Genomic DNA, 25,333 nt, shown 5'->3' with positions numbered 1-25,333 from the left:
TACATACAGGAGGAGGGGAAATGATGGCCTTTGAATATCAGTTCCTTAGGCCACATCTTGCCTTTGAAAGGGAACTGATCACTCCCTTGTTTTACCGAGCCCACAAGCCACAAGCAGTAGGCAGAGGGAAGTGATTTTCACTGACAGAAATGCTGCCATTCGATGTGCCCACTAGGGGTGAATCTGACTTACCAAACACATATAATTTTGTTCAAACTTTCTCTTCCTGGAAGCTCACAGCTTTCCTCCCCAACCTGCAATGGGGTTATGTGGTCTGTCTCAGTCCACATCCACCTGTGCCCAGCCAAAAACTAGGCCTGATCACAGCACACATGAAAGGATGGCTCCACTGAGCTATTTTGCTTGAAAATGGAATCGTAACAGTGGCATCCTCAAGGGAGTTACACTCTTTGACGCAATGGACTAAGACGGTTCTAATTCTGCTGGCTATTTTCAAACAGTTTTCTAATATGCCGTTTCCTCCAGCATCTACTTCTACTCCCCTTCTGCTTAAAGATATTATGTATTTGCTGACTTCAGGGAACTCTCTCTCAGCATCCCTAATGGACTCTTCATTTTTGGTCCTAACCACAGACAGCAAACTTGGGTCTTCCTAATAAATGCCTTCCCAGAATCTAGTCACTTCGCTGCAGCTTTTCCAAACAATGGCTTTCTCCTCCAAATATCTCCGCTGAAGATTCATAAAAAAGAAACCAAATAGTTAGCCAGAATCTTCAAAGTAAAGCAATAAGTTAAGCCACCTGTTCATTCATTTTCTCTCCCCCCACTTCCCCCCCCCCGCCCACCATAGAATACTTGTCTAATGTGTAATTCAATGAGGTTCACTCTGTTTCGTTATCACTGTGCATAAAATAAAGTAGAAGGTCACTAAGGGAATTTAAGGTCATTACAACACGGGCAGGAGGGATTTCCCTTCCCTTTGGGGTTGATAAATGGCATTGATGCATATACATCTCAGCAGATCAGCTCTTTATTTCTATTATTGGTGCAATATTAAGTGATGAAAAAAAGAAAATCCATTGCCTGCAAATTAAAACAGTATATACATATATTCTCCACAAATAACAGGACAGTAATCAACACATATTTCTCTAAATCAGTGGTTTCCAAATTTGTGTTCCTGGGCACCAGAGGCGTTTATCAGGGATTTCTCAGCAAGAAGACTAATCATGGCAGACAAGCTACCTGAAGGACAGTATAGCCCCCATTCTCAACCTTCCATGTAAAACACAGGCCCAGGGGAATGCTGGGTAAATTTCTATGTACTCTTCATCAATATGAGATGACAGGCACAAGCGGACAGCATATTAGCAGATTATCTCTCAAAATTAGCAGATTGTGTCTCACAATAATGCAAAGGCTCTTGGGGAAATGTGGGAGGAATTACCTCAGGGAACATTTGAAACCAGTCTAAATCTATCCAAGTTAGAGGGATTGCTCCTCCACCACAGCGGCACCGAGGAGGATAGGCATTGCCTGCTTAAGCGGTTGGCTTCAGATCCAGTAGAAGGGCATCCTCATCTTCTTTGATTTCTGGCCTGTGCACAATTTTTTCTGGAGTAATTGCTCTCTTCTCTGCCTGCAAAGGGCCTTTGGCGTTCCCACCCCTGTCTTTCTTCACTTTGGTTATCACTTCAGTGTAGGAGATTTCCTCTGTGAAGGGTTCAGCCTCTCTGCTGTCCACTGCTGTATCAGTGCTGGCATCCTGGACACTTCCTCGCTCTTCAGTTGTCATTGGCTCCTTCATTTTCTTATTCTTCTTGAATGTCTCCTTGGTTGGGGCTGCCTCGGATATAGTTTTCTTGAATCTGATCCCAGATTGTCTGAGCCTCTCTCCTGACTGCCGGATTCGCTCTCTCCTCTCTGGGGTCACTATTCTTGTTCGAAGTCTGTCCACCTTCTTACCAAAATTTTGCCTTGTCTTCTGAATGTTCTCCCTGGAAAATGCCTTTTTAATGTTGTTAATGCGTCTCATGCCAGATTTCTTAAACCGAGATGCTCTGCTTTCTTCTATATAATACTCTTCGTCAGAGGAGAGGTCATCAGGAAGACAGAAGGCGTCCTCTAGATTTCCCCCTTCTGTCCTGTCTTTGATCACTGATAAAGATGACGGACATGGAATGTCCTCCTGCAGATGAAAGCACAGGACGTCAGTCTTATAGCACAACTCCCCCCCCCAAAAAACCCCCCCCATCTTGTGTATGAAGGGTGAAGAGGCAAAGGATAAAGGGTGTCTCCTCAGCATCGCTAGAGAGGTGAGGCTGTCATTTCCCCTGCATGCTCCCTCCACTTACAGTTTTTCCGGTTTCAACACATGAAGCCCTGTGAAGCCATTAGTTTCCCCCCTGGAGACACACATAGGCTGAAGGGAATTGAAATGGAAAAGGGATCTAGGGAGGGGATCAAGATAGGCCAGATTAACCTGACATCATCTGATCTAAGCAGGTTAGTACTTGGATGGGAGACTACTACAGGAGCCCAGGCAATGGCAGATTACCTCTGAACATTTTCTACAAGGTCACCATAAGCCAACTATGACCTGATAGCCGCCCCAAAAAGGTGGGGAGGAGAAAGTGTTAACCCTTCCCCAACCCAACTGAATTCATCTGCAAAAACCTGCAAGAGCCTGTTCATGGATTTCCTTCAGTCCCAATACTTTAAAACAGTTAAGGGAGGGGGGGGATTCATACCCAAGAAGGAACAGAAAATGCTGGGAGTACGGGGGTCTGTGGTTTCAAAGAAAATGATTTATCAGTGAACCATGGCTAATATAACTACATTGGCTGTTGCTGGTTTTAATTATATTGGAAATCAGAAATCAAGTCACAGAAACAGAACAGAGACTTAATCCTCTTGGTAACTGATGGTTACTTCACATACCATTCAATACAGGCAAGAAATTGTATTTGGAGCTGCACCAACTACTGGAAGCTGCTTAAGCCTTGGAAGAATAGAGGCTGCCAATATACATTCTCATCTAGCCTTTGATAGAACCAGTCAGCAAAGTCCACACTCTGTGGGAACAGTTTTGCACATGTGTGTGTACACGCACTGCATCTTTGTGCACATGGATACTTTTATTTATTTCAAAAAGCTTCTATAATGTGATCTACCATTCTCAAATAAGAGGAAACCTTCCCCCTACGTTGTGGTCATTGTAAACAGACGAGTAACTTCCTTATCCTAACCATAGCTGCAGCTTGATCCAACAGAGTTAAGTACTTTAATTGTTGAAATAATTCCATTTAGATTAGATTAGTTGTGCACAGGATTGCATTGTAGCCATATACTTTGAAGCAAGCCTTATCTATTTCCCTAGGAGTTGCTTCCAAATATCACTAACAGGACACTGGCTGGACACAGGAGAGGGGTTGAAAGCAGCACAAGACAGCTGGGTCTTTATGACTTGGGGGACTTCCCGGGTATGCAGAAAAATATGAACCAGAAATTATTCAGAAGAAAAACTCTGATGTGGCCTAAATATGCTTCAGAAGGGAGGGAGTGTTGAGAGCAGCTGTGCTCTGCCTCGCCCCCTTGTGGGCATCCTGCAGAAGATTCTCTTCTGGGCCTTTTCAGAGCCCTTCTGCTTGCGCATCTTTAGGACTTCAGCTGCACTGTCAAATGTTTAGCTTTACACCAAATTCCTAAATAACCACTTGCTTATGATTAATTGGAGTTGTGTGCATGGAAACAGAATGCATACTGATTCCCTGCCCCACTCTGCCATCGCTATGACATTTATTTATTGATGTAAAACATTCCTATGCTGCCTTTCCACCACAGGGCAGGAAGCATCAAAACATTAAAACAACATTTAAAATAAAATATGTCTAAAAGTATATTGCTGCCCGAATAACCCAGAGCAGCCTGATCTCCTCAGAGGGTGCAGGGTCAGTATTGGGGGGGGGGGGGCTTGCTGTGCAGAGGCAAAACACACACACACACACACACCCGTCTGTTGCCTTGAAAACCTCATGAAATAAAATGTCATGTGGTCACAGTGACTTGACGGCCAAGCTTCCCATTATAGAGAAATTATTAAAAGCATATACACACTTAGGGGCAGGTAGGGGCACTATGAACTTGGACAGTATCTGAATAAAGTACATGGAATATATTGTCCAGTAGCACCTCTAAGACCAACAAAGTTTAATCTGTGAAGCGTCTCGGTAAGAAAAGGCAACTTGGTGTGGGTGGGGGAAAGGAAAGGAAGGTCCCCTGTGCAAGCATCAGTCATTTCTGACTCTGGGGTGATGTTGCTTTCACATTTTCATGGCAGACTTTTTACGGGGTGGTTTGCCATTGCCTTTTCCAGTCATCTACACTTCTCCCCCAGCAAGCTGGGTACTCATTTGACCAACCCCAGAAGGATGGAAGGCTGAGTCAACCTCGAGTTGACTACCTGAAAACCCAGCTTCCACCGGGGATCAAATTCAGGTCATGAGCAGAGCTTAGGACTGCAGTACTGCAGTACTGCAGCTTTAACACTCTGAGCCATGAAGAGACTATGTCATATGACATTGGTGGGCTGGCTGAGGCAATACACGGGAGCCTGTAGCACCATGCAGAGCCCAAGACTTTGGACTGCAGCCAAAAGTAACTTCTGAGTCGCGTATCATCAGAAGGCATGGCAATTACTGTTCAGCTGGTTCACTCCTTTAAGCACTGGAATTTCAAACCTGTCATGTATTGTGGTGTTGACCTGGAGCAGACTGTACTGAAGCTTATTGCGTTTGTGAAGACTAATGTGTCAGTAAGAACAGGACTTCCGCCTTCCTTTAAAAAATACAGACACTACACAATGAAGATTATTCACCAAGCGCATGGCTCCAAGACCAATGAACTCATTGTGAGGTTAATAGACAATGACAAACTGAATAATATATAACATCTAGATCTTAGCACCAAACTAAACGTTGACTGTTTTAATTATTGAATGAACAATTCTATAGAATGTATGATTTATAATACGTATTGTTTTAACTTCTGTGGTGTTTTTATGCTGTGAGCCGCCCTGAGCCTGCTTCGGCGGGGAGGGCGGGATACAAATCAAATCAAATCAAAATAAATAAACTTATTTTGGCAGAGGACAGCATCCTGAAAGCAGCTGGAATAGCACATGAAACAGTTAGCATTTTTTGGCATGAGTGATTACAGGAAAATATAAGCCAGTCCTCCTGCAGCCTGGTGAAGATGTTGAGACTTGGAGAGAAGCCGCCTCCGGGATTTTGTGTGAGCATTTCCCCCTCATTTTGTTGTCATCATTAATGAACCCTAAAGGTGTCTATTAAATATTTTTAAAAGCTTAATTCTGTGTGTAGGCTTTTGGGTGCATGCATATGAAGGCTTATACCCAGAATTAAACTTGTGGGCCTTAAAGGTACCACTGTAATCAGGGGTCATTTAATAGAAAAAGAGACACCAGAGCTCATTCGCACAACTCATTTGCATATGCCACACACCCTTGACATCACCGGAAGGGGTACTCAATCATATCAGCTCAGCAGCTACTTTAAAATGCTTCTTGAATTAAAATTGTCATAAGAAAACCTTACTCCCATCATACTTCTTAAATTACTTTCTCCTATGTGGCCACAGTGGCAGGATGAAGATTTCCATCGGTCTGCTTTATATGTTTTGGTTATTTTCACATTTTTTGTGGGGAAAAATATCAGAACATTTGTCAAATCTTAAGAGTTCAGCAAAATACTCACAGGGGGTTTGAACCATGGAGCCCTGAATCAGATATTTGGTGAGGAGGGGTAAGAAAGAAAGAGCACAATAAAATGTAAAGGTTCACTCCTGTGAGCTCCTGCCCAAAATGAGGCCTGACTGTAATCAGTATTTAGGACATGCTTTTCGATCACAGAAAACACTTTGGATTTGCCCATATCAGAAATATAATTGGCTGACATTCCAACGTCAATTTCTCATCCAGAACTTTCATCCAAACCGATTTATGGGTATCCCATTTCAGAGCAGCTAGCATGCCACCTTCAGCACTGAACAATTTCTCAGCTGGAAGGCATAGAGCCATGCTCTTATTCCCAGGGATATTTGTCCAAATTCTGCCCACAATACAACATTTGATACATAACTGGGGACATTCAGTCTGGGCCAGAGGTTGATCAATATGATCCAAGAGAGCTTTGATCCAAATACCTGAGCCACAAGATCACTCTCGCAATAGCAAAATTCATTTCAGTCTTTTTAGCCCTTGTATGCAAAAAACGAGGCATGTGAATCTTCTGCTGCTTTGTTGATAAAGGAGCTTCTCAGGGAATAAAGAGAAGAGGTGCCACTGGATGCAAACTGGTTCTGTTATCTCAGACCCACACGCTACTCAGATGCATCCAATATGGCAGCAGCAGCAGACTACAGTGAATGGCCAGCCCTGCATGGGTGTTGTTGATCCTCGTTTCAGTCCCATGTTTGTTTTGTTTCAAATTGCTCCCTTGTTGTTCATGCTGAAGACAAGCCAGGCCTTCAGAACAAACTGGGATGTTTGGCAGTTAGCAAATGCACATTCTGTGCTCTTCAGTCCTGCAGTTGTCACAAAAACCATCCAAATAAATTAAATGAATGGAGATGTAGCCTCAGCTAAGAGAGATTACAAAAAAAGACAATATCAGTGTAATGATCCAAGAAGCCAACAATTAAGCACTGAAACTTAGACCCAATAAATGTTTTCAAATAACTGTCTCTTTTATACAACAGCGCAGAAGGCTTACATATGGAGTGATAACAATAAGGATCTGGAGCCCTATGGAGGAAATTATCAGCCTGACTCTGGAAACAGGGATATTTCCAGAGGGTCTCAAGGAAGCAGTGGTCCTACCGCTCTTGAAAAAAAAACTCTGGATCCATTAGATCAGGGTTGAGGAACCTTTTTTTCTTCCAAGGGCCATTTGGATATTTATAACATCATTCGCGGGCCATACAAAATCATCAGCTTAAAAAACAATGCTCTGCTAAGGGAGAACGATTCAGACCAGCAAAATTAATGCAAATAATTGTTTTTCTATTTGAAGTCACGTGGGGAGAGCCTAATTCAGCACACACACACACACACACATTGACCCACCACCCTAGGCAAATGCCTAGGTCCAGGCATATTGGACTACATCCCCTAATATTAGTATATTAGGCCACACCATCTGAGATAATGACGTGCAAATTGAACTGGTGGTAGCTGGCTCCCACCACCACCCTCCCTTCAGCTGCTCCCAGCAGACCTTAAAAGGCACCCACATATCCCAGCAGAAGTCCTTCACAATGCCATGCCCCAGCAAGCCCCAAGGGCCAGACCAAGTGATTGGCCCTCAGGCCTGATGTTCCCCACCCCTGCATTAGATCCATCCAATTACCATCCAGTTTCAAATCTACCGTTTCCCGGCAAGGTAATTGAGAGAGCAGTAGCTGAGCAACTTCAGGGCTTCCTGGAGGACACATTGGCGCTAGATCTGTTCGAGTCAGGCTTCCCCCCTGACCACGGGATGGAGATTGTACTGATCCCCCTGACAGATTATCTTTGTAGACAACTGGACAGAGGTCAGGCGGTGCTGCTGTTATTGTTAGATCTCACGGCAGCATTTGATACCATCGATTACGACCTTATGACTCACTGCCTTGCCAACGTAGGGATATGTTGGGTAGCCCTTCAATGGCTTCCTTCCTTCCTCCACCGTCAGGGACAGAGGGTGGTGCAGGGGGGAAATGGATCCGCCAGATATTCTCTGCTGTGTGGGGGCCCTCCCTTCCCCAACGTTATTTAATATCAATATGTGCCCCCTTCCCAGTTGGCACAAAGTGTCGGGCTTGGATGTCACCAATATGTAGACGACACCCAGCTGGTATCTGTTACTGGGCAGCCAGTTGGCCACTGTCCCTGAATCTCTGGCCAAGAGATTGGAGGCCATGGTGGGCTGGCTAAGAAAGGGCAGGTTGAAACTGAGCCCATCAAAGATGTAGGTTCTGTGGCTGGGGCTGGAGAACTGGTTACCAGCTCTCGATGAGGCTCCCCTAACACAAGCACCATCTGTCTGGAGTTTGGGAAGTGACACGGAATACCCCCCTTACAATGGAGGCCCGCATTACACGTATTGCCAAGGTGGCGTTTTTTCCTCTTTGCTAGACTCAGCAGCTGGCTCTCCACCTGTCCCGCTCTGATCCATGCAATCGTCACCTCCAGATCAGACTACTGTAACTTGCCTTATGCTGGCCGACCCTTGGGACTGACTCGGAACCTCCAATGGGTCCAGAATGCAGAAGCCACAAACAGCACTCAACCTGTGCTGCCCCAGCTACACTGGCTTCCAAGTCAGATCCAAAGTTTGGGTGTTGACCTTTAAGGCCTTGAGCAATATTCCCTCTAAGATGCAGAGCCTTGTGAGCAAAAAATGAATCTTGTGAGCTACTGGCATTAAAGCTGTGAGCTACTGCATGAATTAGAGTTGTGTGAGCTGGAGGCTAAAATCTGTGAGCTGGCTCATGCTAACTCAGCTTAGAGGGAACACTGGCCTTGAGCAGTTTGGGCCCGACCTATCTGTGGGCTGCTTCCTCCGCTGTGTCCCTGTTGATCCCTGACCCTAGAGAGGTCTGGCTGTCCTCGACACAGGCCAGGACTTTTTCAGTCCTGGCCCCAACCCCCTGCAGGACCTTTTAAAATTCTGCAGGGCTGCAAGGCAGAGATGTTCCACCAGGCTTTCGATTAGGGACAGCAACAGTTGCCTAGCTGGCACCCTCATCTGCCCCCTCCCAGCCAATATTACGCCTATAGTCTAGAATTATATAGAAGTAGCAGGGTGCTATTGGGTTTATGAAATGTTTTAATTATGCTGTTTTAAGGTTCTTCACTTTGCAGTATGTTGTATTACTGATGTCCATCGCCCAGAGCTGGCACTAGCCAAGATGGGGAGATTAATCAAATTTAATAAATAAACAACAATAATGGGCTCAAATACATCAACAGGCAAAATCTTATTTCTTACAAATCCTTCCCAAGAGATTCCAGCCACACTAAGTGATATAAGAGGGCAACAAAGGCTCACATAAGTACTGAGAACACACAGTAGCTGCACTCCACAAAGAAGAACTGGGGCTGCAACCCAGAACTCTGCCTGCAATGCTACAATCCTGCTATGGATCCTCCCTCACCCTTGGGGGGACACTGGCGTGTCAAGCTGGCAACAAATGTCCATGGAGCTGGTGGCTGCTCAGAGACAGGAGCAGGGACCGGAGAACTCACCTGTCAGGTTGGTTTTGTGAAGGGACTTTTCCAACTCACTCCTCAGCATAGAAGCTTATTGTGGAACCCAACGTGAATAAAACCAACTTGAAAAATGTGGACCCAGCCGGGAACAATTTCCATATTTTCAATATGTCTCACATAGAGGAAGGCTTGGACAGGATCCATAACAGAATCACAGAATTGCAGGCAGAATTTTGGGTTTAATCCTCAATTATTATGTAAGCTTTATGCACGATTGTATAAAAGAGAAACAGTTGTTTGAAAACATTTATTGGGTCTTCGTTTTAGCTAAGAGGAAAGCAGAACAATCTGAATGGCCTGTGTGGAGGACAGAAAGGTTTCATTCACAACATCCTCTGCATAATAATTTATAAGGCTTAAATACGTGAGTGCAATATAGTTTTTGATTTAGCAACCAATGCAAATTTGATTTTTGAGCATAGTCTGATTTCTTCCAATGATCAAGCAGAAGTTTTGTCAAAAATACAATTAACCGTTAGTTCAGATGCTGCTCAGGCACAAACTGTGCTATTTAGCATGTCTGTACAGTACAGACATGCTAAATAGTACAGTAAAAATTTATTGCATAAAACCCCTGGCTATTGCAATTTCAGTTACAGCAACAAACAGGTTAAAAGCAGTCAAGAACTCTAAGATGAATATATTGAATTATTCAAAATCTTATTTACATACAGCAACCCTGTGATTCCATAGTCAGGCTCTAATAGTCTGGTTAACAACTTACTGTCTGCTGGAAATTACTTTTGCCCTGATTTTACTAGCAGCCAGAGCAAAAAGTGCTACCTTATAAGAAACCATAGGGTCAATATCTGATAATATAAGTATTAGCTTATCCATATCAGAAGCCATAAACAATTGATTTGTTATTTCAGTCAGAAACTTGCATCTAGGTTCTGAATACAGTGGGCAAACTATAACATAATGGAAGAATTCCTCCAGAGAAGTTTTGCAAATACAGATATGCTGTTCTTGAGGTGTTTAGAGTATTGCCCCAGAAGGTATTCTGTTGGCATGGTCTGAAACTGCAGAGTTGTAAATGCTGATCTAAGTTTACGCAGTAATATTTGCCAGATATGTGGCTCTTAGATGGTCCTTCTTTATATTTTTATGCCATGTGGCAGATCTTGTTTGAACAATTAACATAGTCTATTATGGCGTCCCCAATAAACACCCATAAACCCTGGTAAGTTGATGTGGAAACCAGGTGGTTGCATGTTTTTCCTTGTTTTCCCCACATTACCACTAATTAGGATTGCCAGGTTGAGGTTGGGAAAGACTGGGAGACTTTGGGGGTGGATCTGGGAGAGGGCGGGGTTTGGGGAGGGGAGAGGCCTCAGCGTGGTACATGGCCACAGAGTCCACCCTTCAAAGCAGCCATTTTCTCCCGGGGAGCTGATCTCTGCCAGCTGGAGATCAGGTGTAAAAGCAGATCTCCAGGCCCCACCTGGAGGCTGGCAACCCTACCACTAACCCAGCAGTGGCCAACCTTATTTGGCAAGTCTGGTATCCAGTCAAATCCCCATACAGTTCTTGCCCCACCCCTTGCCTCCCCCTCTTGAACCTCCTGCCAACAGCCACACCAGGAGGCCCATCTGGAGACCACCTCTCCATACAGTGAGGATGCATCCCCCCCACAAGCGCATGTCAGCAAACGAGACACATCGGTGGGGGTGGGAGGAACCTGCTAGTTGTCCCAAAAGGAAGCAACAGGTATTTTAATCAGTTTTGCCTAATACCCTATAAATATATTTCCAGTTACCTCCAATTGTTATGAGTATGTAATCTGCAGAGAATCTGAAAGAAATAGCAGCCCTTCACATTCATCAATCACTTTACAACTATTGCAGATGGCCCTGCACTGCATCTGGGGAGACAGACTAGGGCTAGAAGCAGAGCAGGCTATCAGAGGAAGTGTCTGTCTTCATATCCAAACACGAGCTGTAATTACTTTGCAACCTGACTCTGAATATATTTGCTTGCAAGTCAGTCTCACTGATTTCGATGGAACCATGGACAAGAGCCAGCCAAAATTAAGCACTTTTGCAGGGCTATCCTAAGCAGAGTTCACCGTACTATGCCTCCTGACTTCAGTGGTCAAAGAAGGGTGTAATTTCTGAAGACTGCGCTGTTCAAGGCCAAGGAGTTGAATCCTGTGGATTTATTCTGCAGCCAGAGATGACTTCCTACATTAGTAGGAGACTTTCCCTAATGTGAGCTGAGGAGAGCCCTGTGGCGCAGAGTGGTAAGGCTGCAGTACTGCAGTCCTAAGCTCTGCTCATGACCTGAGTTCAATCCCAGCGAAAGCTGGTTCAGGTAGCCGGCCCAAGGTTGACTCAGCCTTCCATCCTTCCGAGGTCGGTCAAAAGAGTCCCCAGCTTGCTTGGGGGGAAGTGTAGATGACTGGGGAAGGCAATGGCAAGCCACCCCATTAAAAAGTCTGCCGTCACCCCAGAGTCGAAAATGACTGGTGCTTTACCTTTTCCCCTGATGCAGGACACTCCCAAGCCCTTTCCACAAGAGGGAAGCACCTCACCTAGTGGACTGGCTCCAGCCTCATGTTTCCACACATGCTCTGTGTAGGGAAATTCCTGGCAATTTGGGGACAGGGCCTGGGGAGGGCAGAGCTTGGGGAAGGGATGGACCTCAGCAAGCTATAATGCCAGAGCCCACCCTCCAAAGTAGCCTTTTCCCCTCAGGGGACCTGATTTCTGCATGCGAGAGAGCAGATGTCATTCCAGGAGATCTCCCGGCCCCAGCTGGAGTCTGGCAGCCCTACACTTGCTGGGGAGGGGGAGGGGGAGGGGTCCTTCATTTCCATACAAGGTTGTCTGGGAAAGAATTCCAACACATCAATGCTGTTTACTTCAGTTTAAGCTTCAGGGTCAAAGAGAAAGTGTGGATAGGATCACAGTCTAAGATTGCAATCCTATCTCTTCTTACTTGGAAGTAAGTCCAACCAAGCTTAGTGGGACTAACTTCTGAATAAACTCACCTAGAATTTGTCTGCACACCTCCTTATGGTGCTAATGCTGACTACATGTCATCCAAATTGCTTTTTTTAATTTTCAGAAAATTGGTAACTATTCCTAATTATGGTTTCCGGGTGAACAAAAGGGCACATTTAATTGCACTGACCCAGCATATACAGCAAATGTACCATTTTAGAAGAAAGGTGCCATTGCTGTACATGGGGAATCCTCCTCTTTAGAATTTTGTGACGATTCAAGGCCAAGGAGTTGGATCCTGTGGATCCACTAATTTTCTCCCCCCACTCCCAAGTCTGTCCATTTTAACCCACATATTGCTATAAGGAAATTTTGATGTAATAAGTGAATATCTCTCCAGACAAAGTAAGCACAGATTTCAGTGGAGGAGACTGAAACGCATGCTTGGCTCTCACACTGAAAAAGTAGGATTTCAAAGGGCTGAACTTGGCCTGGATTGGGCCAACTGCTATTCATTAATTCCACAGCACCTTTTCAGTGAATGTCCAGAGCTTTGTAGTTCTCATCTGGAATCTGTTCCTTGGCTAAGCATGAAGCAAATTAAAGTAATTTCCTATAGTTTAAAACCACGTTCTTTGTTCATATGAACGTCCTCAAAATGTCTAAAAAAGAAACCCCTCCCATCAATGAAATCATCCCTGCATCAAGGCATTTTTCACAATGCAGAATAAGATGGATGTGCATTTTCTAAGACTCCTCTCTCTCACGCAGAAAGCCCTTAAGAATATTTTGAAAATTAGCACAAGAATGTCTGATTTCTTTCCACTGCAGGGAATCCATCTTGCTAAACCCTGCTTGGGTAATTCATTGCAAGATGCCCTGTTCCAGAAGAATCCTGAAAACAAGAAGCATAATAAGCTAAAGGGGAAAATCTACAAGTACATATGGTATGGAAAGGAGGGGATACACACAGTGCAACTTACAACTGCAGCCAATATTTAGGAAACAACATATAAACAAGCTTTAAAAAAAATGCAATCCAGGGAAAGGACTACTTTGTGTAAAGGAATGCTGAAATTTAAATCTCTAGTTAAGCTGGTCAAAAAATAACAGGGCTGGAATCCTCTGGAAGCCATGACTCCCTCAGATGGCCTTTCCGAGAGGCCCTGCAGACCTGCACTTAATCTTGTGCTGGCAGCCTCACACAAGCCACCTGACACTATCAATAGACCGAGTGCCTCGCCACCAGGAGATTCACACTGCAATACAGTCACAGGCAGAAATCAACTTTTAAAACACCACCACACGCTGATCTCTCTTTCTCTGGTTTGCTTACACAACTGGGGGTTGGTCCAGCTGTTATCATAAAGCCTGTTTACCTGGTAAATGACAACGCGGAACTTGTTCTTCCGCAGCATTTCCTCTTGCTTGGCTTCAACTTTCCGCACATTGGCACCCTGCTTCTCCACCCGTGCCTGCACCTCTTTGACGCGAGCACTCACTTTGCGGGTCTTCCGCAGCAGCTTGTTTACAGTGTACCCAGTACTGCCATGAGCCTGAGCAAGCTTCAGCAGGTCAATCTGGATGGTCTTGATGGCGTCCTCCATTTCTCGGTGTCTCTCTTCAATGCGTTTTTGGCTGGCCTGCACACTGTCCACAATTGTGGCCACCTTGTCCAGGACCCGGACAATGGTAAACGCTGCATCTTGCTCCTCATCATCGTCCGGGAGGTTGGACAGGCGGTTCTGGTGAACTTTGCCCGTCTCCACGGTGGTTTCATGATGATCCATGCTGCCTACCTTCAGCTGGTTCATTGGAGCTGAAATCCAAGCTTTCTTCACGACAGCCGTTCGAGCCTCAACAGGGCAATTCTGGCACCAGGGCAAGAGGCTTGCTCGACAGCTGCCTTTAGGGGAATGTTCAAAAGGAGGGTCTGAAACTCCACCCAAGTGACTTGGCAAACATTTATAACTACAAAATACCCGTGTGTTGATTGTTCAAGCACTTTCTGCAATATGAAGCCTCTAAAATTAGGAAGCAATGCTAGGAAAGGAACATACAGACAACAAACAGTGTTTCTGTACCAATTAATTAATTCAAGTTAATCCACGTTTAGCTAAGCAATTTATTAGTAAATCCAGAGAACTGGCACTGTTAAGATCCACTGTTGCTTTTTTGTTTTAATTGAGCCTTTTCCTTGAGTAGCAGCTTGGGTGAAGTTCAGTGTTTTCCAAAAGATTTCTGGCTATTTGAAAAATAACAAACAGAACAATAATTCTGCCATTTCCCTTCAAGCCATAAAGGCTTTTCTTTCCAGCAATGAATAAACACACACAGAACAGTTGGAATATTGTTGGAAACCACTGTATTGACATGCCTTTCCAGTTCAAATATTGAAATCCTTTTTATTGAACAGATTATTCAATCCTACATGCAGAATTGGAAAGCCTAAAACTACAGGCTGAATGGCTGGAACACACCCTAGTTACATTTTAGCTCTGTATCATCCAAACAACTACTAACATTCTATTAATATAATACCTACGACTAGAAGACTTGTATTTGGATGTGACACGATCTTAGCTTTTGAAAATAGTCTAGACAAAAGCACAAATCTTTAATGCCATTTAATCATTTTTCTTCTTTTTGTTTTGTTTTGCATTTTAATCACAAAGACTATACAATTTAAATTTGCTGATGTGAAAACAGGTACCTCTTTAGAAAAAACTGTAATAAATATGACAGTAGTTTAAACAAAGATCACTGCAGACTGGACCCCAATCGCTTGAGGCTAATTTTTCAACAGAATGTTTTTTAAAAAACAACCCACAAGTCTAACCAAGACCTGTTTCCATAGCACAAATGGCCTCTGCTTTACTGGGCAATTTTTCCAATTATGAAATGTATATTATTATCAATTTTTACAGTTTAAAAATAAAGTGTCAGATATTTATGAAGATAGTGCTGCCCTGACCCAGTCCATACATGTTATAAATATGTTACAACTACATACAAGTACACATCTTCACAATTCATGCAATTGGCAGCATCTAAAAAAATCATTTACTAAACTTCCAAAAACATTTAAATATCTACGGTATTCAAACACAGTGTCTTCTAGTTCCTTGTAAGAAAAGTAGGCTGTAAACATCTTTACCCCTTCGGTCAGGCGCAGTTCCCTAGAAAACATCACCAGCCCCATTTGTTTCTTCCACAACCACTGACGAAATGTCTCTGTTCTCCAAAAACCATTACATTCCATAAGTAAACCATGAGTCTGTTATAAGCGTGTGAAACAAGTATCGAAAAATCAAACTACTGTATTCTCCAAATTGTAAAATGAGAAATTACTTGAGCTGTCCACAGTTTCAGCTACTTTTCGAATAAAAACAAATGCACACACACAAAAAGTCCAAAAATAAGGCCTCTGAAATAAATATTTCCATTATTTAAAAAAAAGACAATAAAAATGTACATCACTTGGTCAATGTGGGTATAAAACTTATGCTAAACCATTCTGGATGATGTATCTGAAGTAAAATGGCCTAAATTTTGCTTCTGCCGCCGTCCTCTGTTGTTTTTTGGGCATTTCCTGTTGTTGGGAGCAAAAGGAGAGAGTTATTCCTTAAGTGACTGTAAAATTAAAAGACTGTTCCACAATTAATGTTCTCTTTACACACAAATAAAGAAGAAAAGGGCGACATCTCTGAAAACCAGAAAAGAAGAGGTATGCAGGTCACAAGAAGACACAAAGCCATTTGTATTTATAACTGCTGCTACAGAAAATCCATTGTATTATTTGTTTATACTGTCTGACCACTTATATTTTTTACACATCGACCTATTGGAACTGCTTCATTGTTTACACTCTCAATTTTGGGATTTTTCCCCACAGAAATTGTCTTTTATTTAGAAACGGACTGTCTTTGGGTTTTCTGTAGTAACCGATACGAATGCAAATGGCGTTGTGCCTTCTTGTATCCTCTGGTGCTGCCACCTCTTCCTTGGCAAGCACAAAACAGCCAGAATGCAGTGAGGCTAGACCCACTCACCACTGAGCCCTGCTGCTGTAGAAGCCACACATGTCGGCCATTTGCAGTTTGCTACCATGCGTCTGCTGATTGTGCTTCTGCATTGGCTGGTGAAGGAACAAAAGGGCATCTTCAACTACACTGGTTTACATAAGTCATTTCTAGCCCTGGTTTCAAGAAGAATGATCCAAGGGAGTGTGCAAGAACAAGACTGGATCGATTCAGTCTCATTGTCCCCATCTTCAAGAAGGGGAAAAAGGAAGAGCCGGGCAACTACAGTCAGCTTAATGTCTATACCTGGGAAAGTTTTAGAACAAATCATCAAATAATCAGTCCTGGAACATTTAGAAATGATGGCTGAGATTACTAAGCATGGGTTTCTCAAGAACAAGTCATGTTGGACTAACTTTATCTCTTTTCAATAAAGTTACTACCCTTGCTAGATTAGGGGAATGCTGTAGACATAGTTTATCTTGATTTCAGTATGGCTTTTAATAAGGTTCTGCATAATATTCTTGTTGACAAGTTTGTAAAAAAGTGGTTTGGGTCCTATTACTGTTAGGCAGAGTGGGAAGCTGCAGTACTGCAGTCCAAGCTTTGCTCATGACCTGAGTTAGATCCTGGAGGAACCTTGGTTCAGGTAGCCAGCTCAAGGTTGACTCAGCCTTCCATCTTTCCGAGGTCAGTAAAATGAGTACCCAGCTTGGTGGGGGTAAAGTGTAGATGACTGTGGAAGGCAATGGCAAGCCACCCCATAAAAAGTCTGCCAAGAAAACATTGTGATGTGACGTCACCCCATGGGTTTGTAACAACTTGGTGCTTTTACCTTTAATTTACCCTTTTGCTATTAGGTGGATCTGTAACTGGTTGACAAATCACACCCAAAGAGCACTTGTTAATGGTTTCTCATCCTCTTGGAAAGAAGTGACAAGTGGAGTGCCTCAGGGATCTGTCCTGGGACCTGTTGTGTTTAATATCTTTATAAACAAATTGAATGAAGGAATAGAAGGAATGCTTATTAAATTTGAAGATGATACTAAATTGGGAGGGGTAGCAAATATGGTAGAAGACAGACAGGTTAGAAAATGGGCTAAAACAAAATGAATTTTAACGGGGATAAATGTAAACTTCTGCTTAAAGGTAGGAAAAATCCAATGCATCGTTATAGAATGGGGGAGACTTGTCTTGGTAGTAGTATTTGCAGACAGGATCTAGGGGGCTTAGTGGACCATACACTGAACATGAGTCAGCAGTGTGATGCAGTAGCTAAAAGGCAAATGTGATTTTGGGCTGTATCAACAGAAGCAGCGTCCAGATCACGCAAAGTGATGGTATTGCTTTACTCTGCTCAAGTTAGACCTCACCTAGAGTCAGCATTTTTTTGTAGCAGGAACTCCTTTGCATATTAGGCTACACACCCCTGATGTAGCCAATTCTCCAAGAGTTTACAGTAGAAGAAGAGCCCTGTAAGCTTTTGGAGGATTGGCTACATCAGAGGGAAGTGGCCTAATGTGCAAAGGAGTTCCTGTTACAAAAAAAGCCCTGCTTAGAGTACTGTGTTCAGTTTTGGGCGCCACAATTTAAGAAGGGAAGCTGGAACTTGTCCTGAGGAGGACAACAAAGATGGGGAGGGGTCTGGAGACCAGGTCCTACCAGGAAAGGCTGAAGGAGCTGGGGATGCTTAGCTGGGAAAGAAGATGACTGAGAGGTGACAGGATCACCATCTTCAAGTACTTGAAGGGCTGTCATATAGTGGATGGTGTGCAGTTGTCTTCTGACGCCTCAGAAGGTCAGACCAGAACCAATGGGGCTGAAATTAATTCAAAAGTGTTTTTGGCTCAATATTAGAAAGAACTTCCTGACAGAGTGTTTCCTCAGCGGAACAGGCTCTCCTTCTTTGGAGGTTTTCAAACAGAAGCTAAATGGCCATTTGACAGTAATACTGATTCTGTGAACCCACGCAGACAAGAAGGCGAGCAGGAAGGGTTGCATCAGAGCTTAGTTCTTACGTGCCCAGAAAAATGCTGATGGCTACTTTGGAGTTAGATTTTTTTTTCTTCATGTCAGTTTGGCCAGGGGACCTGGAGGCTTTTTTTTGCTATCTTCTGGACATGACCCTGGAGGTCCCTTCCAACTCTATGATCCCAACAGCAGTGTTTTCCTCGGGGAGGAGCCTGTCCCAGGATGCAAAATGGTGAGCCTTTTAGATCAGGGGATGGCTCCTTTGGCTGGAGGGAAGTACTGCAGTGAGAATAATGGATCCATGGGATCCAACACTTATTATGGAAGAGCCCTGATCATACCTAACAATGTTCTGCTTCTTGGAGTTTTTCATGTTGGTATTTTTCAGTGTCTTGACTTCACTGGCTTAGAGGGTAATCTAAACAGGTCCACTTACAATCCTACTCAGGTTTAGTCAATGAGGCAGTTTGCAGGACTGCACCATTTCTGTGGTAGACCCAGCCATCCTCCTTACCAAAAGAATGTTAATGAAAGCAACAGCACTTAAACTGGAAATAATTATTCTTTTGGAAAGCTCGTAAAAGCAGTAGCGAAACGTGGATTGAGTACTACCGCTTCGCATTTTACTTCCTGTGCCTTGCTGTTCAGAAGAAAAAGTTTGTGGAGCGTGGATCTCCCAGGCAGATTTCTGAAACATGATCTCAATCTCATGTGAAAGACTTTACCATTTGAATTTTCACCTTCACCCTACTATTGAAATATTGGACATTAATTTGTTGCTAGATGACTGTTGGTGTGGGTGTTCGTTCCTTATTGTCTTATAATTTGCAATTTATTCAATGAAAATTTGTAGATTTATCAAATGTTGTGAATAGTGTTTAAGTGGTATATTAATTTTGAGGCTGGTTCTTGAGGAGGTTCACTGTAACCCTTATTCCATCCTCCGTATACTGGCAGAAGGCTTCACACTTGAGCCAATGTGAAAGGTGGAGTAAAGATACTTCAACAAATACATACACAAATAAATGGGTTCAAGATTAAATCAAAGAAGCTTAAATGACTAAAGTGAGGCTACTGTACTTTGGTCACATCATGAGAAGACAAAACTCTCTGGAAAAGACAAGAATGCCAGGTAAAGTTGAAAGGAGTAGCAAAAGAGAAAGATCCAACACAAGATGGATTGACTCAAGCAAGAAAGCCATGCCCCCTTTCATTTGCAAGCCCTGAGGAAGGCTGTCCATTGTAGGATGGGGTTTTTTTTTTTGGGGGGGGGGGAGGTCATTAATTCATAGGGTTGTCAAAAGTGACAACATGCCACATACACAAAAAAATATGCTCAGCAAAGTGGTGAGATAGGAGTGTGATGCACCCAGGGACAGCCCAAGGGCGTGTGGCACCCCAGTCAGACTTACTGTCTGCCACCTTCCCCATGGGAGCCCTAGGCACACATGTGTGCACACCCCAGGCTGGGCAGCCACCGCCCCCTCCCTTCTGCAGCACTGCACTCTGACACCCGCCCCCCACCCTGGTGCGCTCAAAGGAGCACCACTAGAATCGCCCCTACCCTTTTAGACGTGGCATCTCCGCCCTCTCTCTTGAGTGAGCGCTCTTTGGAGCTTTGCACCCCCTCACTTCTGGTGGTTCTGAACGTGAGGGGCGAGCAAGCCTCACTGAGCGCTCCCTCAAGAAGGGGGAGGGGGACGGTGGCGTGGAGGGGAAGGCAAAGTAGACATTAGACTTGGGTGTGGGCGGGAGAGTCCAAATGCCTAGTTTGCCTAGTGGGTGAGCAAACGATGATGCTTTTTCTGTGATTAGTGTTAGCTGCCTGGTCTGTTTTAAACAGGCTGGGCATAAAATTACAACCTAAAATTACAAAAATCAGTAATGCATGCAAAGCCTCACAGCTATGAGTGCCACCAATTAGCTGAAGGGCTGCATATGCAGATTTCAGAACAATGGCATATTGAGCTACTCCCGATTGCTTGCAGCTCTCAAGAGTTCCAGAACTGGCTAGCCATACCATTTCCTGGGCCCATCTGCCATCTGCCCTGGGGATGGTGGAAGAGGAGGAAAGTGTCAACAGCATTTAGGGACAGTTTGCCCTTGCCTGCCTCTGCCCCAGGCTCTCTGGGGGGCCTCCCATCCACACAGTAACCAGGACTAATCCTGCTGAGCTTCCAAGATCTGGTGAGATCAGGCCAGCCATCCTGGTCGGGGCTCCGTCTGCCTTCCATCGGGAGCTCAAGTCCCAAAGTGAACAGCTGTGGGAACTGGTCGTGGCCCTCCACTGTGGGAGCAGGGCCTGCAGTGTCTTCACCACAGAGTCACTAGGAATCCTATCCTCCATATTTTAACCATGATTAGCAGCTTGTTGACTTAGCCAGGTCTCCCCCTCCCCCTCCCTCGCTATCCTCATAGGGTGTCCTGCTGTGCCTGATGCAGAGGCAGGGAGGAGGGCAGAATCTCAACTGCTACAAACCAGAAGCCAAATTCTGGCAAATTCAGCCTGCAGTCCTGCAAAGGCTTACTTCAGAATCAACTGCATCTAAGTAAGCATATGTAAGAGGATCCATCCGATCCTTTGCAAATTCTGAAGCCAAGGGCCTGCTTCTTACCCACTGCAAAAGCAACTCAATGTTTCTCATTCTATAATCTGCAGGCCGCTTCACGGAGCGTGAGCAGTTGGAGTATCAGCAGAACACAAAACCAAGCATAGCAAAACAATTTTCTCCTCATTTTTACTGAGCAGCTGGTTTGGACCTCAGGAGGTTTACCAGACTCTTTGCATCCCATTCCTTTACACACTCCTCATTCTGGCTTTGTTCCCACTTTAGTATAGGACAACCCAGAAACAGCAGCTGGTCTAGAATGCCACAGCTGAACTAGTCAGGAGCTAGCTGATGCAAACTTACAATGAACATTATGAAAGAACTACACTGTTTCCAGGTTCAATTCACTTTGCTGGTTATGACCTTAAAAACCTTTCATGGCCTGAGGACCACATGTCTGAAGGGCCGTCTCCTCCCATGATGCCAATGATAGCCTTCAAGCTGCCACCCTCAGGATGGCCTGCCTGGCGTTGGCCAGAACATGGACCTTTTCCATCATGGCTCCTCCCACTCTGTGGAAGGGGCTCCCTCGAGAGGTGAGGGGAGGGGAGGGGAGCCGGCTTGCTGGAGATCTTCAGGAGGCGCACCAAGCCTTGTTTGTTTGCCAGGGGGGTTGATAAACATCTTTGGGGGGGGAGTACTTTGTTTTCTTTCAACTTGTAAGGTTTACATCATTACTGTAAACCACTTTGAACCAAGAAGAATAGTGGAATATATCAATTTTAATTAATAAAAATAACAAACATTATGCGCTCCAATGATTTCCTAAACACCACAGAGTTTAACCAAGCTCTGCTGCCTCCACCTCACCGCACCCCAGATGGCTCTTGTGTTGATTTCAGTTAATGCAAAGGAAATGGGGCAGTCTGTTACTCCTGGGATGGTATGAGACATTGTACAGCCATCTGTGGAAACTGCTTCCTCCCTCCCACCACGTGAAAAGAGCAATCCAAGCATACACACGGCACTCACTGCTAGTTCGGCATGTTATAGGATGTTGCCTTAGGATGCAAATGTCATTATTTCAGCAGCAGCAGCAGTTTTTTGTCTTGTTGGTTGCATAGGATGTGGCCTAGGCATAGTCAGGACACACAGCCTGTCCTAGGAAGCCATCAAGGAGCACTCTCACACCAATGAGACACCGAGACTCTAGGTGCAGACTGCTCCAATTCACAGGGACCTCCCAGTCCACCACACAGGCAGACCACCAAAATTTTAATAAAGTAATGGAACTTGTTCTGTTAAGGACCAACGAGTTCCCTCTGTCAAGTCTGCTTCAACTCTGGTCAAGTCTGTATTCCATCTTTGGTTCAGGGGGAAGCATTCTGGGTAAAAGACACACTGTATGCCAATGCTGCTAGCTCGAACTTTCCTCTCCCCCCTCCCTTCCTTTGTTATGTAGTTTTGCTTTGAAATGGGAATATGTGAAAGAGATTGTGGTGCCTTCTCAGGCTGGGCACCGGGGGAGGTTTCTCGTCCAAGGCCAACAGGCCTGAGAACGAAATTGTAACATCAATGTGTGAATGTGGCCTGCATAGTGCCCCCTCCCTAAAGAATCCTTTTGAAGTATGCCTTATATGATTTCACTTTGCTGTATGTTCCTTAGTCTTCCAATCTCTCTGAGTAGTCGAGAACAATGATATCAATAAACTAGAAACTTTTTATCAAAAAGGTCTCGTTATTGAATCAGCCGACTTGACACCCTCCCTCTCTCTTCTCCAAAGGTGTCAAGAAAAGAGCAGAAGGAATCTGTGTGGGGGTTTTCTCAAGGGCCCATCCTGGCTCTTGATCGCTTCCATCTCTGGAGATGTGCCAGAAGCATGGTGACCCAAACTTCTTCTGCTATGAGGCCATCTTTAGTGGGCAAGTCGTATCTCAAAGGCACTTCACAGACATTACCTCAGTAATCTCTACAACAGGTCAGTAAAAATGATCAATATAGAGCCTGAAATATGGGAAAGTATGTCTGTTATTCAGCTGTCACCTAGATTATGGACTCTACAAGCCCACCTCTGGTCCTTTTTCTCTCATGCTCTCATCTGGCATGATGCCTGTAATCTTAGGGTCTCAACAGTTGAAAGTCTCTCTAGGAATCTATTATCACTCACTTTAATAGTCACAATAAGATGTGTATGTTGGCTTGGCTTAAGCCCACCTGAGGAGTTCATGGTCAAAGTGGCATCTGAGCTACAGATTTCCCATCTCACAGTTTACACTGTTAGCCACTCCAGCTTTATGGATTCTCTCATTTCAAATGTAGCAGCTTCAAACACAAACACATCCCAAACCTTTAAATTCTGTAGCTGTACCCATAACTGTATCCTGGAGCCCACACTGGAAACTATAGGAATCTAGGCTGTGAAGAGGCAAAATACCAAGGTTTCTATAGCAATACGAAAGAACTAAAAGTGAAAAAAAGGGCACAAGCATTTTCTGGCATGGTTTTTCTAGCAACTTACCGGGTTATGCACATTACAATGGCCACAATAATGGCAATCTGGACTGCTCCAATTATTGCTGCAATGAGGACGTGTGTGAGCTTTTGCCGACTAGGGACAACATAAAGTATGCTAAAGTCAGTCTTTTCACAATGTTGTCCTGTGTATCCAGATTCACACCTGGAAGAGAAGAAGAAATATTTCTAGAATGTCTTCTCAGCATTTTACCAACAGTGTTTTACTACAACAGTGAAATTACAAGAAAAGATTCTAGTCAATGAAGGCAGTCAACACCACAGCAGACTAAAAAAAAACCCAGCAGATTTCCCAAATGATGTTTTTCTGTGTTCCCTTGACTTACCGGCAGGAAGCTTTCTGCGTTGAATACATGAATTCGCATTTCCCATGGATGCAGTAGCCATTGAAGCTTTCTGAACAAGGAATGTGGTTTCCAATATAGATGTCTTCTCTTTGATCACTTGCATCTTTTGTATAAAAGCAAATGACAAAGGAACATTAGTATGTTTATCACTCACACGAATGCATATTCTTTTTTAGGAAAAATCTCTTTCTCTCCATGGGAAAAAATCCAAACTGCTCAGCTCTCAGGCAGAGAAGACTTTCGGTTACAATGAGAAGGCCCATTTTGATTTGTAAATAAAACTGCAGAACTTTTGGCACATGAAATATTGGAAATGCAAAGTTCTAGATCAATACCCTTCAAAAAAATAAACTGATGGGATCATATTATAAGATTAGTAAAGAAATACAACAGAATTTATGAAGGCTGAAATTGTGCCCCCCAGTGGATCCCCAGAGACAAGGCAGTGTTGCAAAGAGAGGAGAGAAATTGGGCAAAATCATAGTCTCCTCTTCCACAAGCAGAAGTGGAGCTTAGGATACAAGCCCCAGTCATAATGCCATCCTCAGGTTTTTGTTTCATTAAACATCCCTAAGACTGAAGACATAGAGAGACTTCATATAATCCAATGGCACTCAAAGAAGGATGAAAGGCAACATAGACATTAAAACTTAATACAGTTCCAGGGTCTGAATTTTTCTCATGTGTTTTAGAAAACATGTTCTGAAGCAGGCCATTAAATTAGCAACAGTCTTGATTACTTGTGACTCAGCACGATGCCACTTGCTTAAAACCAAGTGATATTAATTCCAAAACCTAATGAAAATATATAACATCAAGTCAAACTGTACTTTATGGGTAAACGGGCACATTTCATATGCCTTTTCATATGTAGAAAAGGCATATGAAATGAATGGAAATACAGTATTTAACTAACGGAACATTTTGGACTGGGAGCAAACTGTCCAATAGTTAAAAATAATTCACAGTGTATCTTGCACGACTATCGTGGGAAATAATTATGTCTATGGAATGTTTAATTTAGAAAAGAGCTCTCTCTTGTCACCCGTTCCCCACTTTTAAATTTATCAACTGAAATAGTGACCCTAGTTTGTATTTATATTAGTTTGTAGGATCACAATCAAATACACAACTAATACTCCAGAACATTTTGTCCTCAAGTCCAAACGAGTGAATTAATGATAATTAATGATACAAAGGCCTGGGGGACACAGTTGACTTTATATCACAGCTGTAAAATACAGCAATATTAAAAACTAATGTGCTTCCCATTCCCCTCCCACCCCACTGTTTTTGTGTCTTCTCAATGCAGAACTAGTCCAATTTACAAATACTGTGAAAACTAAATTCAGTTTATTCATTTGGAGAATAGGTTTGCTGAGATTAAAACTAGTATATTTAAAAATTAATTATGAATGATATGTGGAGAAATAAAAAATATTTTTAAAATAATTCAAAAATATCCTGGAAAAGACACACAATTCCTGACCCAAAGCCAACACTCGCACAATGTTGTCATTTGAAAATTTTTCCACTCTTTTGCTTCTGGCAATCAATTTGAAAAAAGATGTTGGAATTGAGATTGAAACCTGTTCATGTTCCCCTTAAAACATGGCAAGATACATACACAGAAAACCAGGAACAGAAACCATAGTCCGTTGAACTCATAGTCTC

At 43.6% G+C, this 25,333-nt stretch overlaps 2 protein-coding genes across 2 annotated transcripts; one reads left to right on the top strand and one right to left on the bottom strand.

The window, feature by feature from the left end:
- Positions 1–1,489: 1,489 nt before the first annotated feature.
- Positions 1,490–23,774, bottom strand: CAVIN4 (caveolae associated protein 4). The gene is made up of 4 exons (XM_060253656.1): positions 23,639–23,774; positions 23,299–23,457; positions 13,617–15,829; positions 1,490–2,149 (listed from the first exon to the last, which is right to left on the bottom strand). Exons 3-4 carry the CDS (start codon positions 14,049–14,051, stop codon positions 1,502–1,504), a joined length of 1,083 nt encoding a protein of 360 aa, XP_060109639.1. The 5' UTR covers positions 14,052–15,829; positions 23,299–23,457; positions 23,639–23,774; the 3' UTR covers positions 1,490–1,501.
- Positions 2,399–5,212, top strand: C14H2orf76 (chromosome 14 C2orf76 homolog). The gene is given in 4 exon segments (XM_060254490.1): positions 2,399–2,466; positions 4,630–4,889; positions 5,090–5,147; positions 5,149–5,212. Coding segments are annotated over 4 exon segments (450 nt in total).
- Positions 23,775–25,333: the final 1,559 nt, after the last annotated feature.

The sequence above is a fragment of the Heteronotia binoei genome, chromosome 14 (genome assembly GCF_032191835.1).
Source record: "Heteronotia binoei isolate CCM8104 ecotype False Entrance Well chromosome 14, APGP_CSIRO_Hbin_v1, whole genome shotgun sequence".
In the NCBI taxonomy this organism is placed as follows: Eukaryota; Metazoa; Chordata; class Lepidosauria; order Squamata; family Gekkonidae; genus Heteronotia; species Heteronotia binoei.
This window is presented reverse-complemented; position numbering and strand designations above follow the sequence as displayed.

Excerpts from the sequence above, each read along its gene's own strand:
- CAVIN4 (XM_060253656.1), bottom strand. The coding sequence starts at position 14,051 with ATGAACCAGCTGAAGGTAGGCAGCATGGATCATCATGAAACCACCGTG. Across the intron at positions 2,150-13,616 it reads TCCGCGTTGTCATTTACCAG|GAGGACATTCCATGTCCGTC; the intron begins GTAAACAGGCTT and ends TTTCATCTGCAG.